Here is a 19,841-nt window from a genome sequence, read left to right on the forward strand (position 1 = left end):
GACTCCAAAGACGACGGGTTAGTCAGTAATTTAGTCACGTGGGTGTAATTGGGTGGCGTGGGTTCGCTGGGCCAGAAGGGCCTGTTACCATGCTGGTTTTCTAAATAAAAGTAACAAAGACGTTCTGAAAGGCCTGTGGTTTACTGCTGTCTGATCTGATTTTTTCCGCTTTGTCTTTATTCCCTATCTACAGCCTATTTGATGCCGTTTACTCCTTAATTAAGAATAAAATTCATCGACTGCCGGTGATCGACCCTGTATCTGGCAATGTGCTTTATATCCTGACGCACAAACGCATCCTGAAGTACTTCCACCTTTTTGTGAGTCTCCCCTGCACTATGTTTAAAAACAAATGTGTGTGCCTCGGCCTGTTCATTGCCTGGAGAAGCTAGGATTGCTCTTCTTAGATGTTTGATAAGTCATATGGTTATGCTAAATTGTTCCAGTGTAGGTGGGCAGTGGGAGAACTGGAGGTTGTTGTTGAAAAGCCTAGAAAGAGTGGACATAGGGAGTATGTTTCCTAAAGTGGGGGGAGTCTGGCACCAGAGGACACAGTCTCTGAATACAAGGACGTCTCTTAGAACAGAGATGAGGAGAAATTTCTTTAGCCAGAGAGTGGTGGACCAGTGGAATCCATTGTCACTGATGGCTGAGGAGTCCAGGCATTCGTTGTATAGGGAGAAGCAGGAGAATGGGGTTGAGAGGGATAGAAAAACCAGCCATGATAGAGTGGCAAAGCAGAGTCAATGGGTTGAAATTCCTATTCTGCACCTATGCCTTACTGTCTTATGAATAAAGGGCCGGCGAGAGAGATTGGATTTCAGGGGGAATGGGTGGGGGAATGATATTGGTATTGGTGTATTATTGTCACATGTACCAAGATATAATGAAAAACTTACCTTGTATACTGTTCATACAAGGTCAGGTCATTACACAGTGCATTGAGGTACAACAAGTGCAGAATAAAGTGTAACAGCTACAGAGAAAGTGCAGTGCAGGCAGACAATAAACTGCAAGATCATAACGAGGTAAATTGTGAGGTCAAGAGTCCATCTTATTATACAAGAGGACCATTCAAGGGTCAACAGTGGAGTAGAAGCTGTCCTTGAGCCTGATGATACGTGCTTTCAAGAGTTTGTATCTTTTGCCTGATGAGAGAGGGGAGAAGAGAGAATGTCTGGAGTGCGATGGGTCTTAGATTATGTTGGCTGCTTTACTGAAGTAGCAAGAAATGTAGACAGCCATGGTTGCTCTGAGAGCTAGCGTTGGCATGATGTGCTGAATAGCTTCCTCTGAGAGATGGCAGAGAATATTAAGCATGAAGTTAAGTTGAGATGTTCAGGATCATATCAAAAAGGCAAGGAAAAATGGTAACCAAAGGATATCTGTTGAAGGACCTCAGCAGGCGAGGAGGCATCTGTGAAAGCATGGGGATGGTTGCTATTTCCGGTCATGACTCTGCATTAGATAAACATCAAGATACTCCTTTTTCCATCTTGCATGCTGCCTCACTTGTTAAGTTCCTGCAACAGATTGTTCGTTGCTCTGGATTCCAACATCTACCATCTCTTGCATCTCCAAGAAAGAATCTAATTCCATTCTCAGGAACAATCACAAGATTAATAAAGATGTTAAGAACACAAAAGTGATCTCATCCCTTTTAATAACTTTAGTAACCATGGTTAGTTCAACCTGTTATCATCAGTACCATGACCAGCAGTGACCTTGGTAAAGCTATGGCTGCATTCCGTTGGTTGAAGCCCATGGAATCTGTTGGTCATAGATGGTCAACCAGCCAATTGCTGACTAGTTCATGTTCTACCAACTGAGGATTCCTAAGTAGTACAGTAGAAATGGACTCATGAATCCAGGGCTGGGGACAGATCATGAGGAATTACTGGCCCCTATAAATGATCCATTTATCTGATCTGACCTAGTTGGTTTAAAGGTGCCACAACAGAAACCTCTTAATCAACATCAGAAAGCCAAAGACTTGGTTATTGACTGCAGGAGGAAGAAGGTGGAGGTCCATGAGGCAGTCCTCATTAGGGAATTGGAGGTGGAGAGTGTCTATATCTCCAAGATCTTTGGTGTTAACGTTTCAGAGGAACTGTCCTGGGATGTGCACAGAAGTGTCATCATAAAGAAGGCATGACAGCACCTCTTCTTTTTTTAGAAGTTTGCATTGATTCGTCATGTCACCAAAAACATTCAACAAATTTCTATAGATGCAGAATATCCGAAATCGTTGCATCACAGCCTGGCATGGAAGCACCAATGTCCAGGAATAGAGAAGTTATGATAGTGGTAGATACAGCCCAGTCCATCACAGACGAAGCCCTCCCCACCACTGAGCATATTTACATGGAGCGTTGACACAAGAAAGCAGCATCCATCATCAAGGACCCCAAGCTCTTTTTTCACCACTACCATTGGGCAGAAAGTTTAGAAGTCCCACACCACCAGATTCCGAAATAGTTATTACAGCCATCAGGCCCCTGAACCACTGTGGATAACTTCAGTCACCACTACTCTGAACTGATTCTACACCTACAGATTGCTTTCAAGGACTCTTTACAGCACATGTTCTCCTGTACCTATAAAGAGGCCACTGAGTTTCTGATCTGCTGCTGTAGTCTATCCACTTCAAGGTTCAACATGTTGTGCATTCAGATATGCTCGTCTACACACCACTGTTGTAACACATGGTCACCTACCTGTCAGCTTGAGCCAGTCTGGACCCTCTCCTCTACCTCCCTCATTAACAAGGCATTTTTGCCTCCAGATCTACCACTCACGATGTTTTTTCGTTTTTGCACTATTCTCTATAAACTCTAGAGACCTTTGTGTGTGAAAATCCCAGGAGATCACCAGTTTCTGAGGTACTCAAACCACCCCAACAATCACATTTCTTCGCCATTCTGATGTTTGGTCTGAGCAACAATTGAACCTCTTGACCATGTCTGCATGCTTTTATTCATTGAGTTGCTGCCACATGATTGGCTGATTAGATTACAGTATTTGCATTAATGAGCAGGTGTACAGGTGTAGCTGATAAAGTGGCCACTGAGTGTATGTGTACTTTGAAAATAAGTTCCACTTTGACTTTGACCTTGATCTTTCCATGTCTGCAATTACTCTCAGGTCTCAAAACTCCCCAAGCCGAGTTTTATGAAGAAGACTCTTAGAGAGCTTGGGATCGGGACGTATGAGAATGTGGCCCTGGTGGAAGAGACGTCAACAGTGTATGAAGCTCTTGGCGTCTTTGTGTCAAGGAGGGTGTCTGCTCTGCCTGTTGTCAATAAGCAGGGTGAGTGAGACCATGGGAACGTGCCAGTGGGATACGGAGCACTCATGGTTAGTCGAGCTGGCAGTTGGCAGTTAGCAAAAGGTGGAGAGCACTGCGGACTGCGATACCTCAAGGTAGAATTAAAGTTCAAAGTAAAACATAGTATCAAAGTATGTACAGCTTACTTCACTGTATACGACCTTGAGATTCATTTTCTTGCAGGCATTTACAGGAAAATAAATAAATACAATAGAATTTGAGAGCAGCTATACATAAACAGAGACTGACAACCAACCAATGTGCAAATAAATAAAGAACATGAGTTGTAGAGCCCTTGAAAGTGAGCCTGTAGGTTGTGGAATAAGTTCACAGTTGTGGTGAGTGAAGTTATCCACACCGGTTCAGGAGGCTAATGGTTGAGAGGTAATAGCTGTTCCTGAACCTGGTGGTGTGGGATCTAAGGCTCCTGTACCTCTTTCCTGATGGTAGCAGCATGGCCCTGATGGTGGGGATCCTTGATGATGGATGCTGCAACGTTGTAAATATAAATGTGCTCAATGGTGGGTAGGGCTTTGATGAACAAGGCTGTATCAACCACCTTCTGCATTCTTTTCTGTTGCTGGGCATTATTCTTTCCATACCAGGCTCCAGTGCAACCAGTCAGGATACTCGCCACTGTCCATCTTGAAGTTTATCAAAGTTTTTGTTGTCATTCCAAATCTACATAAAACTCTAAGAAAGTAAAGACATTGTTGTGCCTTTTTTGTGATGGCACTTAACTGCTGGTCACAGCACAGCTCCTCTGATGTGATAGCGCCAAGGAATTTAAAGTTACTGACCCTCTCCAACTCTGATCGCATAATGATGGACAACCCAGTTTCTTCTTCCTGTAGTTGATAGGCAGCTGGTTTTGCTGACATTGGGTGAAAGGTTGTTGTGGCACCACTGAACCACATTTTTAATTTCTCTCCTATATGCTAATTCATCACCAGCTTTGATCTGGTCAACCGTGGTGTTGCCAGCAAACATGAATACAGCATTGGAGTTGTAGTTAGCCATACAATCATAAGTATAATGTGAATAGAGCAGGGGGTAAGCACACAGCCTCAGTGTATCTGCGCTGATGGAGATTGTGGAGAAGACGTTGCCAATCCATAATCCTGAACTAGCATGGATAACTTCACTTATCTTGACTCTGAACTGATTCCACAACCTATAGACTCACTCGTAAGGACTCAACAACTCATGTTCTCAGTACCTATTTGTTTATTTATTTATTTATTTATACATAATTTGCCTTCCTTTACACGTTGAATGTTTGACAGTCTTTGTTTTTCTATAGGTTTTCATTGATTATATTGTATTTCTTTGTCCTACCATGAATACCTGCAAGAAAACAAATCCCAGGGTTTGTATCTGGTGACATACATGTACTTTGATAATAAATTTATTTTGAACTTTTGAACTTGTTATACTTTAGGGACATCCTGTGAGGTGCAAATGCTGTTTCAGGGCAAAGTCCTCCTAGTGGTGTTGTTGTCTCAACGTCTGTGATCTTGTTCCATCCAATTTGGAATAAAGAGTCGACATTTTGGGCCAAGACCCTTCATCTGGACTCAAACAGAAGTGTCATCTCTTTATTTCCATCTGTAGATGCTGCCTGACCTGCTGAGTTTCTCCAGCATTTTGAGTGGCTTATTCTGGATTTCCAGTGTCTGCAGAATCTCTTGCGTTTATAATATAGATGTGTACCTGATGAGGTAGCATGGATATGGAGGGATGAAGGGCCTGTTCCTGTACTGTCTGGCTGTAGCACTCTGACATATCTGTTTTTCAGGAAGAGTGAACACCTGTTTACTTTGTATTTACTTTTTGTTTCAATACAGGTAAAGTGGTGAATCTGTACTCAAGGTTCGATGCCATAGTAAGTACAGTATTTTGCAGCTAAACCAGCAGAGCTAACACTCCGTGTGAAGAGTTTATGGAAAGGTTCAGTGTATTTGGCTGGCACTGTTTCAGTGTACTGAATGGCAAGGTTTTGCATGCTATCCATACAGATCGTTTATTTACATCAGTGCACTGTGGTAGTACCACAGAAACAGGTACTGGACAATTTAAACAATGAATGGAAGATTGAAACAGGAAACAACAGGAATTCTGCAGATGCTGGAAATTCAAGCAACACACATCAAAGTTGCTGGTGAAACAGGAACTGGATGATTGAAACAGGGACAGGGTGATTGAAACAGGGACTGGATGATTGAAACAGGGAACAGACGATTGAAACAGGGACTGGACGATTGAAACAGGGAATAGACGATTGAAACAGGGACTGGACGATTGAAACAGGGACTGGATGATTGAAACAGGGAATAGACGATTGAAACAGGGACTGGACGATTGAAACAGGGACAGGACAATTTAAACAGGGACAGGACGATTGAAACGGGGACTGGACAATTGAAACAGGGACAGGACGATTGAAACAGGGTCTGGACAATTGAAACAAGGAATAGACAATTGAAACAGGGACAGGATGATTGAAACAGGGACTGGACGATTGAAACAAGGAATAGACAATTGAAACAGGGACAGGATGATTGAAACAGTTGAAACAGCGACAGGACAGTTGAAACAGGGACAGGATGATTGAAATAGGGATCGGATGATTGAAATAGTTGAAACTGGGACAGGATGATTGAAACAGAGTCTAGCTGGTTGAAACAGAGAATGGATAATTGAAACAGGGACAGCATAATTTAAACAGTTCTAGTCTCACCCAACCTCAGTGGAAAACTCCTACATGGATCACCCTGTCTATACACCTCATAATTTTGTATACTGCTATCAAATCTCCCCTCAATCTTGAGTGGTAGAACAGAGGGTTCTGGGAATACGGATTCATAATTCCTTGTAAGTGGCATCACAGGCAGAGTTGCACAGAAAGCTTTTGGCACATAGGCCTTCATAAATCAATATACTGAGTACAGGAGTTGAGAAGTTATGTTAAAATTGTATAAGATGTTGGTGAGGCCTAATTTGGAGTATTGTGTCCAGTTTTGGTCACCTAATTGGAGAAAGATGTAACTAAGATTGAAAGAGTGCAGAGAAAGTTTATCAGGATGTTTCTGGGACTTTAGGACCTGAGTAGGATAGGACTATATTCCTTATAGTGTAGAAGACTGAGGAGAACTATGACAGCATAGCGGAGCTATAGGTAGGTGGTCATACTGGGGCCTCGTGAGACAGATAAGTAGGTAATAGTCAGGAGAAGGAAGGGCAGGAGTCAGATACTAAAGAGTACCCTAGTGGCTGTCCCCCTTAACAATAAGTACTCCTGTTTGAGTACTGTTGAGGGGGGACAGCCTACCTGGGGGAAGCAACCGTGGTCACACCTCTGGCACAGAGTCTGGCCCTGTGGCTCAGAAGGGTAGGGAAAGGAAGAAGATGGCAGCAGTGATAGGGGACTTTATAGTTAGGGGGTCAGACAGGCGATTCTGTAGATGCAGGAAAGAAATGCGGATGGTAGTTTGTCTCCCAGGTGCTAGTGTCTGGGATATTTCTGATCGTGTCCATGATATCCTGAAGTGGAAAGGAGAACAGCCAGAGGTCGTGGTACATATTGGTACCAATGGCATAGGTGGGAAGAGGGAGGAGGTCCTGAAAACAGACTACAGGGTGTTTGGAAGGAAGTTGAGAAGCAGGACCTCAAAGGTGGTAGTCTCGGGATTACTGTCTGTGTCATGGGACAGTGAGATTATGAATAGAATGAGGTGGAGGATTGGCTGAGGGATTGGAGGGGGGGGGGGCAGGGATTCAGATTTCTGGATCATTGGGACCTCTTTTGTGGCAGGTGTGACCTGTACAAAAAGGACGGGTTGCACTTGAATCCCAGGGGGACCAATATTCTGACGGGGAGGTTTGCAAAGACAATTGGAAAGAGTTTAAACTAGAATTGCTGGCGGGGGTGGGGTGGGAACCGAACTGAAGTGACGGAGGAAGAGGCAGTTGGCTCACAAATAGAGAAAGCTTGGAAATAGTGCAAGAGGGAGGATAGGCAGGTGGCAGAGAAGGGACGCACTCAGACCGATGGTTTGAGATGTCCACTAGTGCTAACAGAGGCAAGGACTGTTGGTTGTAACACAAAGTGACTTGAAGCTGCATCTGGGGTCGGAGGATGGAAGGGAATGTTGTCTGGCTCACCACGGTCCTCCCTGCTACTGGTGAGCCCCACCACCCCCTTTTGGCCGAAGGGGGCACGTGGCAAGGAAGTGACCGGACTGGCCGCAATATAGACACCCTCATTCTCCGGTGTCGTTCAGCGGGAGAAAGGCGGTTCTGTCCCAGCTGCATGGGTTCCTCTCCCGGGGCGGTGGAAACGGCCGGCTGGGAGCTACTCGGGGTGCAGGAGGAGGAGAGAGGCTTGTTCTGGTGGGATTTGGTAATGAGTGCCGAGAAGTGGCCAAAGGTGGTGGATGACCAGTTCTTTCTCTACGGCGCTCCCGGAGACGGTTGTCCAACCTGGTGGCTAGGGAGATCAGGGAATCCAGGCTGTCGGTGCCGTCTCTTGCCGCCAACTCGTCTTTCAGCAGGACGCTGAGTCCATTCCAAAACACCCCCTGGAGTGACTCATCTTTCCACCCCGAGTCGATCGCTAACGTCCAGAACACCATGGAATATTCAGCAACACTGCGGGAGCCCTGGCGGAGAATGCGTAGACACTTGGCGGCTTCTTTCCCACGGACGGGGAGGTCAAAGTTCTTTCTCATTTCCGCAATAAAGGTGGCGAAAAAAGAGCAGATATCCGGTTGGTTATCCTAAACTGCTGTGGCCCACGCTAATGCACTTCCCCACAGTAACCCCACGAGATAAGCAATCGTTGGCTTATCTGTGGAGTAAGTTGACAACTGCTGTTCAAACACCGGGGAGCACTGAAGGAGGCACTTCCCCAAATCTCCAGCATAGTGCTCTGGCTCAGGGACGTGAGGCCCTCTGGGTGGGGGTGTTGGTGACACGTGGGGGGTTGCTGCTACAGGCTGTCTGGGCCGGCTAGGCTGGGTTCCAAGAGTGGGTTGAGTGAAATGAGTGGAGACATTGTCCATCTGGTTACTGATCTGCGTGACGTGAGCAGACAGGGAACAGAGGTTCTCCCTGACCTCCTGGAGGAGTTGGACATGCTGTCCCAGTACAGAACCCTGGCTGGCGAAGGTGTTGGTGTCTGCTGGGCCCATGTTGGCCAGATCGTTCTGTCGTGTCGAACGGGTGAACCCAAATGCAGGACACTGACACGGAGATAGGGTTAGGATGCAGACACGGGCATGAGCGTATCTCGAACCTGACACAAAGCATTGCTGGAGTTGAACGGCAAACTGAAAGGCAGGCGGCAGGCAACCCTTATCTTGACACGGAGTGTAGAAAGGCAAGCGGGGAGACGGAGTTACACAGGTAAACCTTGATACTAAAGTAAAGCTGAGGCTACGTCCACACTAGACTGGATGAATCTGTAACTGAAGCTTTTTCTCTTCGTTTTGACCCTCCGTCCACACTGAAACAGCACTTTCCTCCCCTGAAAACGGAGCTTTTCTAAAACACTCTCCAGAATGTTTAAATCTGAAAACGCCGGTTGGGCGTTGTAGTGTGTACGGGGTAAACGGCTATTTTTAAAAACGCTGTCATGACATGCCGGAACAGATGGCATTTCATTGTTTTTTTGAAAGCAACACCTCCTGCACAACCAAACAATTTCAGAACAGACGGCAACGAGACTGAAGCCAGAAGAGTTAGAAATGTACTCACCAAGTACTTTGACCCATAACTTACTGAATAAATAAATATACTCACTTTGCCCTGTTTTCTGTCCTTGCTTGTATGAAGGTGGTTTACCTATATATGCAAGTACTTCTCTGACAATAGATGTGTAACAGCCTACTGTAACATTGTATGGAAATACAAGATAACACTGATGCAGACATTTTATACATTTAACAAGGTGCTTTATTAATGCAACAGAGTTAGTCAGTTTTTCAATGTTCGTCATCAGCCGGGTCATACTGTCTGTGAACTCCCTGTCGGTTGCCTCCATACACTCCAGTATTTGTTTTTTTTTAGTTTTAAGTCCTCTTGCATGAGAGCCAACAGCTTTCCGTCTTTTGGCAATTTCCTTTTAAGTTTTTCTAGTCTGTAACTGCACAAACGCGCACTTTCACAGCGAGATTCGACACCAAACATGTCACTTGTTTTCTGTAGATGTGTCCTGCACATCCCAGTAGGAGGAGATTCGCCAAATACCCGTTTTAATGTAGACAGAGATATTTTCAAAAAAGCTTGGTGTGGACGCCTAACGTTTTTACACGAAGCTGGCGTTTTCAAAATTATCCGGTCTAGTGTAGACGTAGCCTTAGAATACACAATCCTAAGCAGCCGGGAACGTTAATCACCACACTGGCTAAACAATGTTCTGGCAACGAGTGGATGCAAAGCCGGGGTTTTATGCTGCAGGTCTTGATGAGAACCAGGTGTACCGCCATCAAAGGGTATTAGGAGAAAAGGGGAATTAACGGTCAGGACCATGACCGTTAGGTGTGTTCAGGAAGATTTCTTGACACAATATATAGATAAGCCTACAAGAGGAGAGGCTGTACTTGATCTGGTATTGGGAAATGAACCTGGTCAGGTGTCAGATCTCTCAGTGGGAGAGCATTTTGGAGATAGTGATCACAGTTCTATCTCTTTTACCATAGAATTGGAGAGGGATAGGAACAGACAAGTTAGGGAAACGTTTAATTAGACAAAGGGGAATTATGAGACTATCAGGCAGGAACATGGAAGCATAAGTTGGAAACAGATGTTCTCAGGCAAACGTACGGAAGAAATGTGGCAAATGTTCAGGGGATATTTGCATGGAGTTCTGCATAGGTACGTTCCAATGAGACAGGGAAAGGATGGTAGGGTACAGGAATAGTGGTGTACAAAGGCTGTCGTAAATCTAGTCAAGAAGAAAAGAAGAGCTTATGAAAGGTTCAAAAAACTAGGTAATGATAGAGATCTAGAAGATTATAAGGCTAGCAGGAAGGAGTTTAAAGATGAAATACGGAGAGCCAGAAGGGGCCATGAGAAGGCCCTGGCAGACGGGATTAAGGAAAACCCCAGGGCATTCTACAAGTATGTGAAGAGCAAGAGGATAAGACGTGAGAGAATAGGACCAATCAACTGTGACAGTGGAAAAGTGTGCATGGAACCGGAGGAGATAACAGAGGTACTTTGAATACTTTGCTTCAGTATTCGCTACAGAAAAGGATCTTGGCGATTATAGGGCTGAAAAGCTTGAGCATGTAGGTGTTAAGGAAGAGGATGTGCTGGAGCTTTTGGAAAGCATCAAGTTGGATAAGTCACTGGGACCAGATGAGATGTACCACTGGCTACCGTGGGAGGTGAGGGAGGGGATTGCTGAGCCTCAGGAAAAGATCTTTGCGTCATCAATGGGGACGGGAGAGGTTCCGGAGGACTGAAGGGTTGCAGATGTTGTTCCCTTATTCAAGAAAGGGAGTAGAGATAGCCCAGGAAATTATACACCGGTGAGTTTTACTTCAGTGGTTGGTAAGTTGGTGAAGAAGATCCTGAAAGGCAGGATTTATGAACAATTGGAGGGGCATAATATGATTAGGAATAGTCAGCATGGCTTTGTCAAAGGCAGGTTGTGCCTTACGAGCCTAAACACATTGATGAAGGTAGAGCAGTAGATGTAGTGTATATGGATTTCTGCAAGGCATTTGATAAGGTACACCATGCAAGGCTTATTGATAAAGTAAGGAGGCATGGGATCTAAGGGGACATTGCTTTGTGGATCCAGAACTGGCTTGCCCACAGCCAAAGAGTGGTTGTAGATGCGTCATATTCTGCATGGATGTTGATGACCAATGGTGTGCCTCAGGGATCTGTTCTGGGACCCCTACTCTTCGTGATTTTTATAAATGACCAAGATGAGGAAGTGGAGGGATGTTGTCAGTAAATTTGCTGATGACACAAAGGTTGGGGGTGTTGTGGATAGTGTGGAGGGTTGTCAGAGGTTACAGCGGGACATTGATAAGACTCTTGGCAGTGTGGAAGATCAGCGGGATCTTGGAGTCTGAGTCCATAGGACACTCAAAGCTGCTACTCAGGTTGAGTCTGTGGTTAAGAAAGCATATGGTTTATTGGCCTTCATCAATCATGGGATTGAGTTTAGGAGCTGAGGGGTAATGTTGTAGCTATATAGGACCCTGGTCAGTCCGCACTTGGAGTACTGTGCTCAGTTCTGGTCACCTCACTACAGGAAGGATGTGGAAACCATAGAAAGGGTGCAGAGGATATTTACAAGGATGTTGCCTAGATTGGGGAGCATGCCTTATGAGAATAGTTTGAGTGAATTCGGCCGTTTCTCCTTGGAGCGACGGAGGATGAGAGGTGACCTGATAGACGTGTACAAGATGATGAAAGGCATTGATCGTGTGGATAGTCAGAGGCTTTTTCCCAAGGCTGAAATGGCTAACATGAGAGGAAACAGTTTTAAGATTCCTAGAAGTAGGTACAGAGGAGGTGTCAGGGGTAAGTTTTTTTTACCCAGAGAGTGGTGAGTGTGTGAAATGGGCTGCCGGCGACGGTGGTGGAGACTGATACCATAGCGTCTTTTAAGAGGCTCCTGGATAGGTGCATGGAGTTTAGAAAAATAGAGGGCTATGGGTAACCCTAGCTAATTTCTAAGGTAAGGACACATTCAGCAGAGCTTTGTGGGCTGAAGGGTCTATATTGTGCTTTAGGTTTTCTATGTTTCTATCAACCTCTGCTTTAAATATATCTAATGACTTGTCGTCAGAGGCAGACAGGCTAGATTGTGGCAATTAGCAAGTGCTTCCCAAATGTAAGAAATCACTCTTTCTCCTTCTGCAGAATCTGGCTGCCCAGAAAGCTTACAACAACCTGGATGTCAGTGTGAAGGAGGTTCAGGAGCAGAGGTGGCACTGCTTCGAGAACGTTCTCAAGTGCTATGCTCACGAGACCCTGGAAGTCATCATTGAACGCCTGGTCAAACATGAGGTATGGAGTAATCAAACTCAGTGACCGATGCCCTCCCTCTGCATCCAGTTGCACCGCAGACATCTCAGCTGCTACCGGATACAGGGGAAACACAGCAGAGTGGAATCTTTCCTAGGAGCTCAGGGCATTTATTTTTAGGATAATGGTTGAGCTAAAAACAGCTGAGATGGTGGCCTTTGGCCCTGTGAGATCAGTTTGTTGAAAGAACCACTGATTAGATCTGCTCCTTGGCTCTCTACCCGGAACACTGAGCTTTTAGAACATAGAACACTACAGCACAGTACAGGCCCTTTTACCCACAACCTTTTGTTGACCTTTAAACCTACTCTATCATCAGTCTAACCCTTCCCCCCTATATAGCCCATGTGCCTAACCAAGAATTTCTTAAATGCCTTTAATGTATCTGCCTCTACCATCCACTTCCCATTCCCTTTCTATTCACGTGCTCCTCCCTCAAGAACATGTCTATTCATGTGCTCCTTCCTCAATAACGTGTCTGTTCACCTCCTCCTCCCTCGATAAAATGCCTGTTCACCCCCTCTTCCCTCAACAACGTTTCTGTTCACCTCCTCCTCCTTCTCCACTTTGAAGTTAACTAGAGGAATAACATCCCATATTCTACCTGGGCCATCTCCAACCCTGTGAAATGAATATTTGACGTGTAAATGCGTTCCATGCAGTCACCACTCTCTTTGTAAAAATTGTGCCCCTGACACTCCCTCTGTGCTTTCCTCCTTGAAGTGGTGTCCCCTTGATTTCGGCATTTCTGTCCTGGGAATAAAATCTCTGTCTATCCACTCAGTCAGTACCTCTTGTCATCTTGTATGCCTCTATCAAGTCATCTCTCATCCTCCTTCGCTCCAAAGAGGAAAACCTTAGTGCAGTCAACCTGTCCTGAAAAGACATGCTCTCCTACCCAGAGAGCATCCTGGTCAACCTCCTCTGCACCTGCTCTAAAGCTTCCACATTCTTCCTATAATGACCCCTAATCCAGTTTAGAATCCTTCCTTTAATTTTGATCTCATGGTACGGCAGCCAATTACCACACATTACCACACCCTATAGATAATGAGTTAATGGCGAGGTAGCCTCTTTTTCCCAGCAACGTTGTTTGAGGGAGAAGTGCACGCTCAAGGACAATATAACCTGAAATGAACATTTCACATTGATATAGACTTACCTTTTGAAAATTCTTGCTGCTTTTGCTTCCTTTGATCTTCCACACCGATCCAGCCTGGATCTCCCAGTGGCAATTTAATTCCACTTCCCATTTCCTCCCTCACATCCTCCTCCACTTCGAAGTTAACTACAGGAACATTTCATATTCCACCTGTGCCATCTCCAACCTGGTGAAATGAATATTGAATTTTCAAACTTCCGCTAACCACTTCCCCTCCATCTCTTTTTCTTTCTCCATTTCCTCGCTCTTGCTTATGCACTGGCCCACATCACTATCGTTCTTTTCCCTCCCACTGGTCCCCTTGCCTTCCTTTCCAGTCCCGATTAAAGGTCTTAGCCTGAAACTTTGACCATTTATTTCCCTCCATAGATGCTGCCTCCTCTTAGAGGAGCACAATCTTGTCATAGGGCTTGGAGTGTTGTGTACCTCATTGACCCGGAAGGCTGGAGTCAGGGTCTTGTGCCTTGACTCTTGGTGGGGTCACCCATGACAAAGGGTAGAGGCCAGACTGAGTGGTCCACAAGTCCTCCAGGTTCAGGGGTTCAGCTCAGGACTAACACCCTGACTAGTCAACAAACAATTGTTATGGGAACAACAACGAAGAATCCTTCTGTAGAGATGGAGATGGAGGACCTTCATTGTGCCATAAATGCATAATGGGCAGTAAGTATAGATGCTGCCTGACCTATTGAGTTCCTCCAGCACATTGTGTGTTTTCTCTTTTCTCCCTTGGCATTTTTGTCATGTATTTGTGGTTTACAATCTCTATCCCATTCGTTATCTACCACTCTTGTAAAAAAATTAACAAGAGATTCTGCAGATACTGGAAATCCAGAGCAACCCACACAAAATGCGGGAGGAACTCAGCATTTGTGCTGGAAGGGAATATGGAAGGGGACAGTCGACATTTTGAGCTGAGACCCTTGATTAGGACTGGAAAGGAAGGGGGAAGATGCCAACATAAGGAGATGGAGGTGAAGGAGTACAAGCTGACAGGTGATGGGGGAAAGTGGGTGGATGTGGGGAAAAACTGTAAAAAAAACTTACCTCGGACATATCCCCTACACTTTCCTCCAGTCACCTTAAAATTATGCCCCTTCGTATTAGCCATTTCCACCCTGGGTCTCTGGCTGTCCATTTGATCTATGCCTCTTATCATCTTATACACATCAAATCATCCCTCCTCTTCCTTCGCTGCAAAGAGAAAGGCCCGAGCTCACTCAGCCTAAGCTCATAAAACATGCTCTCCAATCCAGACAGCATCCTGGAAAATCTTCTCTACACCCTCCCTATAGCTTCCTCATCCTTCCTAATCTTAACTTTTCCTATTTCTCCTTGTAATAGAGGTTCCTCATCCTTGGAACCATTCCAGCGAGTCATTTCTGTTGCCTCTGTAGTGTGCCTCTGTCACTGGCTGAGAAATTGGAGTCAGGGTCACAACCAGTTTTTAAATGGTCTCAGTGGCTTTGTACAGATTCTTTGAACCTTTTCTTGGTCTTCCCACCTTACCTGCTCATGTCTCTTCCTCAGGTCCATCGGTTGGTATTAGTGGATGAGGAGGATATGGTGCACGGGATTGTCTCTCTGTCCGACATGCTCCAAGCATTGGTCCTCTCTCCAGCAGGTATAAACGCTCTTTCCTCCTGAACACTCAGGAGTCTCCTCTCTTCCATATCATTCTAAAGTGATCAGGTAGGTTGTGAGCTGCCTGTCAGGCAGGCTTGATCTAGACTGCACTAGAGTGAAAGGAAGAACTCAGCTCTGATATTCGGCAGGCCCAACATACAATGTAGTCCGTATCCATACCCACCCGCCTGACTACAGGATGCACAGGCTTGTAAAATGTAAGGATTCGCACTACATTTTATTTTGACCTGATGGCCTATTGCATAGATTATGAGGTTGTTTTCATTTGTCCTTTGTGCACGTTGCTTGTGGATAGATCTACACATCTTGGCTTGAAGCCTTGTTAGCTGGTGGTGGTGGAGTGAGGGGTGGTGTTTGATTGGAAGGTGCTCCTAGAGACTGCAGGGTTGAAAAGCTTGGAGGCAGGGCCTTCAGTCTATCGAGTCTGTGCTGACCACCAACTACCCATTTACACTAATCTTACACTAATCCCATTTCATTCTCCTCACATACCCACTAACTCCCGATCCCAGATTCTGCTGCTCATCTACAAACTGGGGACAATTTCCAGTCGCCAATAAACCTTCCACCTTTCGGTTGTGGGCAGAAACCTGCAGATAGATAGATAGATACCTAATTGATCCCAAAGGAAATTACAGTGTCACAGTAGCATTAGAAGTGCACAGATATACAAATATTACAAGAGAAGTAGAAAGAATAAAAAATAAGTTACCTCAACCAGTCTAACAGAAGGGGTTCATCACTTCCCCAGCGATAGGTTGACTCATTATAGAGCCTAGGCTGAGGGTAAGAATTACCTCATATGGCGTTCTTTGGAGCAGCGCAGTTGTCTTTGTCTATTACCAAAAGTGCTCCTCTGTTCAGCCAAGGTGGCATGTGGAGGGTGAGACACATTGTCCAGAATCGCAAGATTTTGCATAGGGTCCTTTGTTCTACCACAGCCTCCAGTGTGTCTAGTTTCACTCCTGTAAGAGAGCCAACATTTCTAATCAGTTTATTGAGCCTGTTGGCATCACCCATGTTGATGCCATTGCCCCAGCACACCACCGCATAGAAGATTGTACTGGTGACAATAGACTGGTAGAACATGTGAAGGAGAGGCCTGCATACTCCAAAGGACCTCAGTCTAACCAGGAAGTAGAGGCGACTCCGGCCCTTCTTGTACCAGCCTCTGTGTTGGTGCTCTACTCAAGTCTGTCATCCCGCATCTCCAGGTACTTGTAGGTCCTCACCACATCCACATCCTCACCATCAATAGTAACAGGTAGCAATGCAAGCTTAGTCTTCCTAAAGTCCATCACCATCTCCTTTGTCTTATTTATGTTGAGCTGCAGATGATTTAACTTGCTCCATTTGACAAAGTCCTCTACCAGGGCCCTATATACATCCTCCCTTTATACATGCAACTATTGCTGAGTCATCAGAGAATTTCTGCAGATGACATGACCTTTGTAAATTTCATGCTTAGTAACAAACACACAATGCTGGAGGAACTCAGCAGGTCAGGCAGCATTCATCAAGAGGAATAAACAGGGCTGAGGCTCCTCATAACGACTGTTTATTCCTCTCCATGGATGCTGCCTGACCTGCTGAGTTCCTCCAGCATTTCTGAATGTTACTCTGGATTTCCAGCATCTCCAGAATCTCTTGTGTTTAAATTCCATGCTTGACCTGATATGCTCCAACATCCTATTTATGCCGACTTTTGTTTCAATATGTTGTTCATCCACATTTAGGGATCAAGGTGCTAAAATGGCAAGATAACTGGAATTGGAACTGCAATGACAATAAATTGATTTATTATTGTCACATGTACTAAGCTTGACTTGCATACTATTCATACAGATAAAGTGCATTGAGGTAGAACAAGACAAAATTATAATGGAATGTGGAATAGTATCACAGCTACAGAAAAAGTACAGTATAGGCAGGCAATGAGGTGCAAACCATCTTTTCACACTGGGGGGCCATTCAATGGTCTGACAGCAATGGAGTAAAGCTGTTATTGACGCAAACAAAAGGGATTCTGCAGGTGCTGGAAATTCAAGCTACACACATCAAAGTTGCTGGTGAATGCAGCAGGCCAGAGAGCATCTCTAGGAAGAGGTACAGTCGATGTTTCAGGCCGAGACCCTTCGTCAGGACTAACTGAAGGAAGAGCTAGTAAGAGGTCTTACTAGTCGACTGTACCTCTTCCTAGAGATGCTGCCTGGACTGCTGCATTCACCAGCAACTTTGATGGATGTAGCAAGCTGTCCTTGAGCCTGCTTTCCAGGCTTTTGTACCTTCTGCCCATTGGGAGAGGGGAGAAGAGAGAATGTTCTGGGTGGGTTGTGACTTTGATTATGTCGGCTGTCTTACCAAGTCAGCACGAAGTGCACTTCAAACATAAAATAGTACGGCACAGTACAGGCCCATGATGTTGTGCTGAGCTTTTAACCTACTCTAAGGTTAATCTAACCCTCCATTTTGCCCATGTAGCTCTCCATTTCCCTACACAACTGTAGACAGAGTCTGTGGAGAGGAGACCAGTTGATTGCATTCACTACATTGCAACTAGTGCATAGTGGTAATTAGACCTGGGCTCTAACAATGGAGTAACATCAAGCCATAGATGTTGGCTTCTTCTTGTCTTCATTGTAATTTCCATGCATGGCAGCTGACTTGATTGGTAGCCCCTTACTGTAAGCATGCTCCCAGCATTTTATTTATGTCAGCGCATGATCCGAACTGTTGTAAAGGCATAAACCATCTACTTAATGAGTTGGCATGAATTGGACGAACTTACTAGGGCATGCAAATTGTCAAACTAATGTACTTGGGTATAGTGTAACAGAAACTGAAGGAGCAGGGAGATTGGCTCTGCACTGAATGTCTCATGGATAATTCTTCATGAAGTAGAGGCTGATCATAGATATCATCATCATAGTTAGAGTCACACAGCTCAGAAACAGGCCTTTCTGCCCTTTCGGTCTGTGATAGCCATTGAGTAGGCATTTGCACTAATTTTCAAGATTCAAGACTGTTTGTTGTCGTTCTTCAATCTGCAAGAGTAAAGGAGAAGGAAATGGTTGTTACTCCAGATCTGACGCAGCAGAAAAACACTATAAACATAAAGAACGCAATTAAAAAAAACAAAAAAGGACAATAAATATAAAAAGATTCCTATAAAACAGAATGTACAAGTAACTGCTATATACAAGGAATGATTGTATATATGTGAAGTAACATTGCATGATGATATAACGGTGGTAGGGGTGGTGTAGTGGGTTCGTGGGTGGAGGACTTGGCGGAAGTCACTGTTCTTGACTCTAGTGGTCTTGGTGTGGATGCTGTGTAGCTTCTTCCCTCAAAGGATTGGGGCAGTCTGGAAGCAGTGTCGGTAAGATTCTTCATGATATTGCAGGCTTTTTTTTCCAGCTCTCTTCTGTATGCACTAATCACATATTATTTTACATTCTCCCCACATTCCCATCAGCTTTCCCAGAATTCACCACTTATCTACACACCAGTGGCCAGTTATCCCACCAAATTGTGGGCTTTTGGTGTGATCTCTGTGAGGATAAAACCCAGCAGAAAGTTATTATTCAAAGTTCAGAGTCAATTTATTATCAAAATATGCATATGTCACCATATTCTACCTTGAAATTCATTCCCTTGCAGGCATTCACAGAAAAATAAAGAAATACAATAGAATCAATGAAAACAGAGACTGACAAACAACCAATGGGTAAAAGAAGACAAAGTGTGCGAATAAAAATTTTAAAAATAAACAAGCAAATAAATGAATAAGCAAACAATAAATAAACATATAGATAAATGGATAGATAGATCGATAAATTAACTAAGTGAGAACATGAATTTTCAAGTCCTTGAAAGTGAGTCCATACACATTGGGGAATAAAAGCCAAACCTATTCAATCTTTCCCTATAACTCTGGTCCTCGCATCCGGCAGCAACCTTGTAAGTTTTCTCTGTACTCTATCAATCTTATTTACACCTTTCCTTTAGATGGGTGACCAAAAATGCACACAATTCTCCAAACTGGACCTCACTAACATCTTATACAACTTTAACATACATCTCCACTCCTGTACTCGGTATTTTGATTTATGAAGGCCAATGTGACAAAAACTTTCTTTACGACACTATCTACCCACTTCGCGACTTTCAATGAATTATGGATCTGTATTCCCAGACCCCACTGTTCTACTGCACTCCTCAGTGCCCTACTACACTCCGTGTCAGTCCTACCCTGGTTTGTCCTCCCAGAGTGCAACACCTCCGATTTGTCTACATTTTTCAACCTATTTTTTCCAGCTGTTCCAGAAAACACTGCATGCTTTGATAGTCTTCCTTGAAGTCCACCACACCCTCAATCTTGGTGTCATCAGCAAATTTGATGATCCAGTTTACCACATTATCATTCATATCATTGATACAGATGACAAACAACAACGGACCCAGAACCAATCCTTGTGGCACACCACTAGTCACAGCCTTCCAGTCAGACAGGCAACCACCTACTACCACTTCCCACAAAACCAATGTCTAAACCAATTTACTACCTCATCCTGAATGCCACGCAAATAAACCTCCTTGACCAGCCTCCTATGCAGGACCTTTTCAAAGGCCTTGCTGAAGTCCACATAG

At 44.6% G+C, this 19,841-nt stretch overlaps 1 protein-coding gene across 3 annotated transcripts in view; it reads left to right on the top strand.

Annotated features, from left to right (window-relative positions):
• The window catches only part of LOC134347606 (5'-AMP-activated protein kinase subunit gamma-1-like), a 63,594-nt gene that overhangs the window by 40,052 nt on the left and 3,701 nt on the right, over positions 1–19,841 (top strand). For 2 of the 3 annotated variants that reach the window (XM_063049962.1, XM_063049964.1), the window contains 5 exons: positions 194–320; positions 3,145–3,310; positions 5,176–5,213; positions 12,215–12,361; positions 15,072–15,165. In XM_063049962.1, coding sequence (XP_062906032.1) covers positions 194–320; positions 3,145–3,310; positions 5,176–5,213; positions 12,215–12,361; positions 15,072–15,165 — 572 coding nt within the window. The remainder of the gene's footprint in view (positions 1–193; positions 321–3,144; positions 3,311–5,175; positions 5,214–12,214; positions 12,362–15,071; positions 15,166–19,841) is intronic. The other variant, XR_010018208.1, reaches the window with a different exon arrangement.

This window comes from Mobula hypostoma, chromosome 6 (genome assembly GCF_963921235.1).
Source record: "Mobula hypostoma chromosome 6, sMobHyp1.1, whole genome shotgun sequence".
Taxonomy (NCBI): Eukaryota; Metazoa; Chordata; class Chondrichthyes; order Myliobatiformes; family Myliobatidae; genus Mobula; species Mobula hypostoma.